Genomic DNA, 11,313 nt, shown 5'->3' with positions numbered 1-11,313 from the left:
CTAACCACCGCCTTTTCACGTCTCTCGCCATTTTTCTGCGTGGCGATATTGAAATATCATTTGAAAAATGACCGCTTTTTCACTGTTCTAGTGGATTGTCATCATTACTTTTTTTAAAATGGACGGAGCACTCCTTGTTATGATTTTCATTCTCTCTCTCTGACAGTTTTAAATTTTTCAGGCCAAGTTGAACGGGTCATTTGAAAAAATTTTTATTTTGGTAGTTTAATCATTTCAACAGTTTCCCCTTCTTTAAAAACTTGTCAATGGTTTCCTCCTTCACGTATTTCAGCTGTCTCCTCTACCTTCAGTTAAAAAATTAGGTCTTGTTTCACATTTCATGGTCGAAAGTCCCTGGGTATTTGAAGTTGAGCGAGTAAAGATGGAAGTTACGTTGTTTGGGTAGTTGCCGCCTCAGCTATTGTGAAAGAATTTTGTCAACTTGGGTACTTTACATTAAAAGGAAGGCACTGTGAGCTATCTTCACTGTCTTTTTGTTAAGTTTCGTCTGTCTGAGCACCTGATAGTTTTTTAGAAACATATTTTTAATAAAAATAATCTGAAATAAAATGAAAACGTCTTCAAAAAAATTATTGCTTGTTTACTTAAAAATGATGGAAATTAAAAAAATAATGTTTTAAAGTCTGTTTGGCGTCTACATGGTTGCGTAGTGTTTATGCACTTACGCTACGACGTGCAAGCTAGAGTGCACATAGTAACCTTGGTCGAAAACCAAACATTTACATAATGTATTACCAATACACTATGACAACCCCCAACAACATTATTTAACCTACCACATGTCTTGCTAGCTTTTGTATTTATGTAGCGTACTAATTACAATACGAAGCTCCAACCTCTCACGTACACATTCGCTTAATTTCACACAGCTCTAAGAGTGCTCTACAATACACTAAACACACGAGGAGCTAAGTTGAGGCAACCTAGAACCTATTTACGGTGTAGACGCAATGACAGTGATGACAGTTGGAGTTGCGAGTGCTGGGTGTTACCAAATGGTCCTAAGTTGTTTTTGCCCGCGCGGGTTGTTGCCCAAAACTTTAACTTACTACATAAATAAAACAGTTATTTTTAGAGTAATATGGCTCCAAACCAAGTTTCTTTTTAACAAAATATTAAGGCACCGGATTGGGGGTTTGTATGTATATAGTTAGAATTTCAGTTGAAATTTTTGTTTTTCACAAATTTAATATTGACTATGAGTAAGGGCAACCTTCCTAGCCGCGGCGCGGCGCGCCCCTTGGCCGCAGCCGCCCGGGGCGACCGCCGTACCCGTTCGCCCCCCCCCCCCTTCGGGACGCGTGTGGGCGCCTGGGTCCAGTAACACAAAACAAAATTGGTGAAGCAATAAATATAAACTTGAATTGTTAATGACAACATGAAGGTATTATATTTCTCACCGCATGAGAATCTGTGTAATATAAATTGGTATTCTTACACAATATAAAAATTGTAAATTCTGCCCTCAAAAACCTCTAACTTTGCCAAACACCATAAATCTTCACCATACACACACTATTACATTATATACAAACTAAATAATAATAATCTTTTTCAGTTTTCAAACGTAAAAAACGATCACGTGCAGTAATATTCATTCTTATCATACTAGACACAAATACAACCTAGATTTAAACCAGCACAAACTCAGATTTTACAAAGAAAAAGCCTCTTATATGGTGCTGAATTTTGAAATCACTTCCATGAAATATAAAGAGCAAAATCTGTGAAAAAAGCTTCCAGTATTTTCTAAAGGAAAATTGGCTGCAGCATTTCTTTAACTCACTGGAAGGGGTTTTTCCTAAATGTTTATAATTGAGATGCTCATTAGACAAAAAAATAGGCTTAAATAATAACTCAAAAACGTAATTTTATAGAAATTAAGCTACGTAATCTGTAATTAAGGTTAAATACATAATTTGTGTAGGTACTTTTAAATTTGTTGAGATGTTTATATGACACCATTCTTGTATGTATGATTAATGAATAATGACATACTTAGACTGAATAATGAAATTTGATTCTGATGCACTACAAAATTCTAATGTACACAAGAACTCACCAATATCAATTTTACATTTTGTTATAAAACTGTTTAAAAAGTCAAAAAAAACGTATTACAAAACAGACTAATTGATAAAAATAACTTTTTAGTTTTTACGTCATCTTTTTAACAGTAGCTTAAAACAGCTTTGTATTAATGAGTAGTTAATAATATATTGACAAAGCACGAAATTATCCCTCTTAAGTAATAAGATATCCAAGTGCAATATGCAAAGAGAAAGAACCAGTTGTTGTCCTATAAACTCAAATGCTGACTCAGAAAACATCCACTTGGCAATGTTACACTGTTCACAAATGGATTCCCCCTTGTTGGGGTTACAAAATAAAAACAATACCCCAGGAATAACAAACTTCAACGTGCAGAAGTTTCTGACTGATTGTTTTAAAGATATACAAAAACATGAAATAATAGACTGGGAATCAAACAATTCAAAAATTATTTTAAGAGTGCAGCTGTCCTGATCATTTAAATGCAGTGACAACGGAAGATGAAAGGTGTTAACTGCTGCCAGTCTCTAATAGACAATAGACACTAGACAATAGACAATAGACAATATACTTTATTGACATGTTCTTTGAGAACAGTACATAGCGTCAGTTATACAGGTATAAGGTAACAATTTTTAGCTGTTTGTAAATTCTTCTTCTGTGTAAAAAGGTCTCTCTTGGAGCCACAGAGTCAGTTGTTTCTTGAAGCGGTGAGGTGGTTGGTTCTTTAAGTGCTCTGGAAGGTGGTTGAAGTAGGCGGCTCCTTTATAGGATGGTTTCCTCTTGTATAGGCTCAGATGGTGTGGGGGCAATGCGAAGTCCGAGGCATGTCTAGTGTTGTGCTGGTGCAGATCTGAGTGTCTTGGCTGTGATGTTTTTTACAGTGTGGAAGATTACTTCTCTTATGTAGAGTGATACGACTGTCAATATTTTAAAATTTTTGAAGTGTTCTCGGCAGCTGTCACGGGTAGTTAAGGCCTGCGAGGCATCTAATTGCCCTCTTCTGGTTGATCAGAACTCTCTCAAGGTTGGTTTTGGATGGTTCCTCCCCAAGTGGCAATGCCATATCTCAGGTGTGATTCGAAGGAGAGCAAAGTTAAGCTACCTTGGCCGTGTCTGTGCCACTTATTTGTTTTATTCTACGTATAACATAGTTTCACTGCAGATAGTTTTTTTGCACAGTTGATCTATTTGTGGCTTCCATGACAGTTTATCATCAATTATGATACCAAGGTGTCTGGTGGTGTTTTTTATTTCTAGGTCTGGGAGCGTCAAGTTAAGGTCTCTGCGTAGATTGCTGAATGTCATCTGAACTGTTTTTTTATTATTTAAGACAAGGTCATTTCTGGTACAGAATAGTTTTGTTTTATTGAAAGTGGCAGTTGTGTTTCTCTGGAGTATTGCTATTGATTTATTTGCTATTGTTAGTGCTGTGTCGTCTGCATACATGACGGTATGACAGATGTCTCCTAGCCAGTTGGGCATGTTCATTTGTAAGTAGGAGGAACAAGACTGGCCCCAGAACCGATCCTTGTGGTACGCCCCTTTTGTTGTGTCAGTGGTTTTTGATTGACATTTCTGTAGTATGTTGTTTTTCAGTGTAATTTACTTCCACAAACATCTTTCTATCAGTCAGGTAGCTACGGAACCAGCTTTGAGCTTTTCCTCTTATACCAAGGTTTCCTAGTTTTTGGAGTAGTTGTTCGTGATTTAGGCAATCAAAAGCCTTACTGAAGTCTAGGAAGAGGCAGGTTGCTGTGCAGCCTTCTTCCAGTTGATCTATAATGTATTCTATGAATTGTATTAAGGCTGTGGATGTTGATCTGCCCTTTAGGAATCCGTGTTGTTGGTAAGTAAGAAGTTTGTTTTCCTCAAGGTAGTTTAGGAGTCTGTGTAAGACAACTTTTTCTAAAATTTTTGAAAAAGTAGAAATGAGTGAAATAGGTCGATAGCTGTTTGTGTCATTATGTGGTCCGGCTTTGTACTTTGGGTAGACTTTAGCTATTTTTAATTGGTTGGGGAAAATTCCTTGTGAAAGAGATTTGTTAGTTATAAGGGTGAGTGGTCTTAACAGTTCGTTTTTACATGCTTTTACAAGTTTAGCTGATATGTGATCTGCTCCAGATGAGGTTTTTGGTTTTAGGGAGTCTATGATTTTTAAGATTTCATTAGTTGTTGCTGGTTTGAAGTGTAAGTTCTGCTTTATAGGTGGAGGTGGTTCATAGTCATCTGGGTCTGGGTTCGGATTAAGATCAGAGTTTTGGAGTGTTCTGTGTGCCACAGTTGAGAAAAATGTGTTGAAACAGTTTGCCACTTCTGCTGGTTGTGTTATAATGGTGTTGTCCATGAGGAGGAGCAATTCTGTGTTGTTGTCAGTTTTAGCCTTACGCTGGTTATTTACCACTTGCCATAACGCTCTGGACCTGTTGTCAGCTTTGTTTATATATTCTGCCATATATTCTTTACGTAGCGATTTTAGTTTAGTGTCGTAACTCTTTTTCCTTGCAGCCGTCTCCATTTTGTCTTCTGCTCTTCCTGTGCATTGTTCCTTTTCCAAAGCTTTTATGTATTCACTTTTTAATTTGGCACATTCCGTGTCCCAGCACTGCCTTAAGCCTTTGTTATGGTCTGGTTGCGCAGGTTTTTAATGGCAGGTTTCATCTAGAAATAGATTGTGTGATAGTGTGGAAGGTGTCAAACAAGTCGTTATGTCCTCTTGAGCATGGAGAATGACCCAGTTTTGGGTTTGCAGTCTGGATTTGAAAAGTTCTATTGTTTTCTTGCTTTGAAAATTCTTTTTCTTTCTTTGAAGCTTTCTTTTATTTTTGATGTGATTATTGTCTTTGATGTGGTTATTGTCAAGTTTGTGCCTAAACGCTGATCACCATCAGATTCAATGCCAAGTTGCCAAGACTATGAGAGACTATATGTCAGCGTATCAGCTTATTTATTTACAAAACATTCCTTGAATTTATAACAAAACAAATTATTAATACAGAAAATCAGTAAAAATTGCTACTATTTTCATATACTCTTGTTATAGGCTGGTTTTAGTTAACAGTGTTTATAGGCTGGTTTTAGTTAACAGTGTTCTGATTATGTATTAAAAATACTCTTAATTCAATCCGGGAAGACAGCTTTCTGAATTGTACTTAGTATTTCTCACCAAATATTTAGATTTTATTATTTTTTTGCTTTTTTCAGGTGTTTTTCTTCATGTTGACGGGAAGGATGGTGATCGACTGGCAGCTGAGGCGGAAAATGGAATCTGCTCTTGAGACAAATGGCGATATCAAACAGAAAAAACAAGACTGAAAACAGTGTTGGATGGATAGCACCTATGATAACTGAACCGGACTCACGTTTCGTGCAGAACTTCAACTATAATTTAGTCTAGATTGAAATTACTTTTATTTTATATATGACCTGCAACTGAATATTGGATTATATATAATGTATATTACCCATTGATCCAATAATGATAGCAAATTTTTTATTAGTAATCATGGATAGCTAGAGCCAATTTTTACGATGTAGAAAAATTGTTATACAAAATAACATTGTTATGGTTGATGAGCAACTACAATCATGAGTCGAGATAGTTGTTGGTGGGTCATGGACTGGCCCTTGTTACACATTGTAACACGATTTCAGAAAAGGCACAGTTGACTATTGAGAAACTTCTGAGTTTTCTGAAAACTTTTGAATGAGAAGTGACCTGTTGTATTATGAAGTACTAAAGAGCAGGAACAGATTGATAACAGATTTCAGCTGATGGTGCATTCATGTATGAACTTGAATTCTTCCGTCTCTAGACAGGGAAACCTATTTTTTGTTCTTTTGATTTCCGAGCTCACCATGGATTCTCCTGTACCCCCCTAAATTCATATCTATTAATCTACTTGTGGAATGATAAACTGTTATTGAACAACTTGATTTGGCATCGATAATTTTCAACAACATAATAAAATTAATTAAATTCATGATATATATTAGCGTCATATTAAATTTTATGTACAATTAATGCAGTTATAAACTTGAAAACAGAGTTAATATTGACACAACAGATGTGAGAGTCTTTTTAAGGTAAATAAAATAAAAAAACAAGTAATCAATTTTTTTGGATAATACTTTGCAAAATAGTCTACTTTATTCACCAATATAAATGTTTATTTGAGAACCTTGTAATATATATTTTTTAGTTATCTGACTCAACAGGTTTATAGAGTTTAGAAGGCAACGGAATGAAGTAGGAATGAATGGTTGGTTGAAAGAAAGTAATTTTCGAAATTGTATGGTTTTTCAATGAAATAATACTTCTATCATTACAAAAACTTAAGTTGTTTAATAACAATAGTTTATAATTTGAAATTACATTTTTAGTGATGAAAATTAAATCGCAAGTTAAAATTTAAAATGTATTTTTTAATCTTGAGATAAGCAAGTTACAGAAACTGCCTTTAGCCTCGTAATAATTTCTGTTATAAATCTAGTGTTAAGAAATCAGCCTGTGTCATTTATACTTTACTGCCTGTATTATTTTCATGTTTAGTGTTTATTGTATTATTACAATGAGTGCCGTATGTGTCATTGTGTAAGACAACACCAACCACTGGTTTGTTATTCAAGGGTTGTTATGAACAATCTTTCTGTAAATAATTCTCATCGTTACTTTTTAAACGTGATATCAATTTTATAAATTTTGAATACGACACTTAACAAGAACTGTATATAAACAAAATCATGTGTACATTGCTTTGTGTTTGTTCTTGTATTTTATTTTGTGTCTGTACAATGTTATAATTATGCACCCCAAGACCTGATGTATTGTTAAGTCTGTTTTGTATATTGTTATTGTTTTAGTTGGGGAGTTGATAGACATTTTTATGTATATTACTTGTTTTCAGATGTTGTTTTTTATTGTTTTACTTTTAGATCAGGCTTTTTACACTATCATAATATTTTTGCTCACTATGACAGTTGTGATCTAATAATGTTTTTTAAGCCAGGAAAAAAGCACTTAAATAAAAACAAAAAATACTGTCTTATTTATTTTCTTCCTTTCATCAAGTATTTATTCTAGCTTCTCTTCACAACTTCCGTGTTGTAAACCGACACATACATGATGAGAGAGAGGTGTTCTTGATACAATTCGACTTCTGTCCCGTGCAGTTAATTCCCCCTCAATGTTTCTAGCTACTTGACTAAAATTATTCTTTTGGTTTTCATACTTTTTTATTATTTCTTGTCAGAAGAACTTAATGTACAATATATCTTAGGAACTTTTATCCGATCCTTTGTTGGATATCTACCAACATCACGTAATTTCAAACTGAATATTATCCTCTCTCAGAGCTGTTATTGCTGTGACTACTTTAATATCTATACTAGTATTAATGAATTTCTACATACCTGATGAAGATTCCGATAGATCACATGAGCGTTCGCAACTTTACACCAGCTGTTCATGTTTTATTTACAATTCCACCTATACAGGTTGTCTTAAAACTCTCTACTAACATTTTCAGGTATTATTCCTGGACTAAAGACAAATCAAAACATCATAATATTCAAACTTTTGAAAACTCAATAACTACCTGAACGCCAACCATTTTATAATTTTCACTTATTCATTTTTTAATGAAAACGGCTTGTTATAAGTTTATTCTGATATATTGCTTTATAACCAAAAGGCCTAATTACAGTACAAACAATAGATTTTCACAAACTTAATTTTCAAAATGATAAGTTCTTAAAATCTTTAAGCGTACATTTCTTAAAAAGTCATATATAATAAAAAGCCACAGTTTATTGTATTTTAGTTAGACAATTGTACTTACTAATATAATTTAAAAACCTACACCATGTTTATTTAGAAAATCCAATTGAGAAATTATGTTTGTGAGCCACAACAATCAGCTGTTTTAATTTTAGCTGCTCTAATTAGCTAATTATAACTTACATTTTTTAACTGTGGTCATAATACCCCACCTCTAGGTTTATGACACTCTGTCTATATCGATGTTTGGCTTTAAATGTTCGTTTAAATCTGCAAATATGGCAAAATTAAATAAATTATGAAAAGATTGTGCAATATATTAGAAACCCTCTTGCTATCGTGAAACATGTAAAAGCAAACAAAGTATAACACGTCTAAAAAAATACCATACCAATAAAAGGTACGTAAATATTTAAAAAAGTGAATATAGTGTAAATAAAAAGCACATAAAGTTGCAAGTACATAATAATGCATAACTGATGTGTGAAGGAAAAAGGATTTTTCCGGACATTTGCCATTGGTTCAGTGAAACAAAAAATCAGTAACACTACGTTTCGAGATCTGCAATCTGATCTCTTCTTCAGGTAAATAACTAACCTAATACATAATTACAAACTAGGTTAAAATAAACAAATACCGTTGTGACACACCTAAGTCAGGAACCACAATCACCATGTTGTGTGTTCAACTTCACTAACTCTAAAACATGCACTTAATAAAAGTAGGTGGTTGGTAGATGAATGCAGACATATTGTGAACTGTATTCTGTAGTTCAGTTTTAATGCTTTTAATCAAACAAAAATTATTTTCAAAATGGGGGTGCTCATCCCCATGCCCACTTATTTTTCAACAAGAAGTAGCTCCTCCACATTATGCTCTTCCTGTGCGACAATGGCTAGATGCACACTACCCGGATCACTGGATCGGTAGAAGAGGGTCAATTATTAGTGAATAGAGACCCTTTAAAATGAGGTACAGCTCGACCGACCTTAACATTTGAAACTCTTCCAAAAATGACCCCTACACCCCATAAGTGTCACCATTTTGGGGTACTTTTGGGTGTTAAAAATTATTTTCTCAAATTCTTTGTGTTCAAATATGGGGATTTTCATTAAAACAAGGAAGGTAGATATTTCTCGGTTCAGCTGCTATACATCGCAAACGTATGGTGTGCCTCACCCTGTATTTTGAAGTCTTGGTGTCTCCTTTGATGTTGAAACAATTTAAAAAGTTTATTTTGAGCTTCGTTGCCTACTTTTTTAGATCTCTTCAGATTCCAGGCATCAAGTCTGTGACAACATCAGATTCCAGACGCCGAACTAAGGGGAAGATGGACAGAGCTAAACTCAACAATGATAATAGAAATACATTGTGAAAGTGACAATTACGTTAAAGAAATAACTAAACCTTTATTTAATTGACAACTTTGTAGAATAAGATTAATCAAACTGATACATTTCTTCCCAAACTGTTAACTAGGCATTAGAGGAATCCAATTGTTTGTGTGTTGACAAAGGATTGTCTTGTAAGAAAAACACAGAGAAATTTAAGATGAATAAAAATTGTACTAAAATTAAAAAGTATCATGGCCCTTTATTTAGGCATAAAGGCCAACAGTATATTACTTGTATCTCAAAGACAATAATATTGTTTTCAAATTTTTAAAAGTTTATTACTTTAAATTATTTATTAAGAATTAAAACTGCATTTTCTATTAGTAATGTTAATACTTTTAATTGTGTGTAAAAAAAAGTATGTAATTTTTTTTCTTAACAACACAAAAATAAAAAAAATATTAAAATAATGAATCTACTATAATAATTTAAAATGGTAATAAATAATACAAACACTGTATTAAAAATAATATATATTGTCTTATAAGCAAACCATACTTGACAATTATTCTCAAATTGTACATTAAAATAAATCACATGTACAAAGTACAACTATGCATATAAAAAGCAAGAAGAAAAACATGAAAATTTACGCATAACACACCTCTTCAGGCGGGTTGTATTATATTCATTATTTCTATGCGTTAATTTGTTATTGTGACCATAAGGCCACTAAAATTAGGATTGGTTATGTATCAGGCCATTTATATTAGGCCTTAACAATTTGTTAAAATAATATAAACATTTTGAAGGCAAGCTCGACGAGAGGAGAGAAAATCTAGCTGTCTTCACCAGTGGTGGAGTAGCTTCAACGCTTTCTGCAGGTTTGCTGATGGCCTCTGGCACATCATCATAGTTAAGTGCACTCCCAGCCCACTATGCAGTACTTCTGGGCCTTGGAGATTTGATCCGGTTGTAGTTTTCAACCCCTGTTCCATCTGTGAAATGAAAATCTGTAACTTTAGACATTGTGTTGCATTTTATTGTATCTCTATATTAACAAAAACTATGTTTACTAAAACGATGTTAAATACGTTTAATTAAAAGTTTGCAAGAATTTATTTACTGATATAAGCCATCTAAAACAAATATTTACCCTCATAAATATTTTGGAAAATCCTCTTTTGAAATAGTCTGTCCTTTTTATCCTGATCTAATTTTTTTAAGAATATTTCTCCACAAACCTTTTGTACTTAATGCTATCATATATTTGTGTTTATTTGTTCCGAACATTTTTAAAAACATCAGTTTAATACTCTAGGAGAACACCTCTACTATAAATCCCTATCAATCAAACAACAAGAGACAATAAATCTTGCATTGTATCCAAAGCTGATTGTGAAATATGCTTCCCAATAGTATTAAGAATATCAATAAGTGCAACTGCATTGGGATTAAAGTCAAGGACCTCTTCATTCTTGATGGTATGGGATGGTTTTGTAGCTCTTGACATTATATTTGTGAATGAAGGTACGTTTGTCGAGTGAAAGGTATAAGCCATTTATCTAATAACTGAGAGTAACTTCAAAGCTTGAAATAACTTTCAGGTTGAATCTTTGTTAGAATAGATTTTGTTGAGGATCAATCTTAACTATTTCATTTTCATTTTTTGACAGTTCTTTAAAGATTAAGTAAAAGAATAAGAATAGTACAAGGATAGTTTACACATCTAAGGCTATTAAGGGGTTAAACAAATATTCACAACTAATAAAGTTTATTATTAAACATTAAAAATATGCCTGACTATACAACTACCCACCATTGTTAAAAATCAGTGGCATACAGATGTAGTTTATAAATACAACCCGAAAACGTTTTTTTCCACTTTAACGTTTCTTTAAAACAAATTTTTCATCAAAAAAGGTGACTAGTCTAAATTTAAATATTATAGTAAATTAAATGCTTTACAAATGACAAAATCTGCATCTTTCTACAAATATTTGTTCAAAAGTTAAAAAATATTAAATTCTTTTCAGATAAAATGAAATTGAAACAGTGATAGAGACAGTAACTATGCTTAATTGTGATGCAATTCATTAGATACATCCAGAGACACATTTACGTTTC

At 33.2% G+C, this 11,313-nt stretch overlaps 1 protein-coding gene across 1 annotated transcript; it reads right to left on the bottom strand.

Annotated features, from left to right (window-relative positions):
• Nucleotides 1-2,708: 2,708 nt before the first annotated feature.
• On the bottom strand, nucleotides 2,709-4,591 carry LOC124358434. Its single transcript, XM_046810730.1, has 2 exons — nucleotides 3,683-4,591; nucleotides 2,709-2,939 (listed from the first exon to the last, which is right to left on the bottom strand). The coding sequence occupies exons 1-2, from the start codon at nucleotides 4,589-4,591 to the stop codon at nucleotides 2,709-2,711; spliced, it is 1,140 nt and encodes a 379-aa protein (XP_046666686.1).
• Nucleotides 4,592-11,313: the final 6,722 nt, after the last annotated feature.

The sequence above is a fragment of the Homalodisca vitripennis genome, chromosome 3 (genome assembly GCF_021130785.1).
Source record: "Homalodisca vitripennis isolate AUS2020 chromosome 3, UT_GWSS_2.1, whole genome shotgun sequence".
In the NCBI taxonomy this organism is placed as follows: Eukaryota; Metazoa; Arthropoda; class Insecta; order Hemiptera; family Cicadellidae; genus Homalodisca; species Homalodisca vitripennis.
Note: the sequence above shows the minus strand (reverse complement) of the source record. Positions and strands in the feature narration are given on the sequence as shown.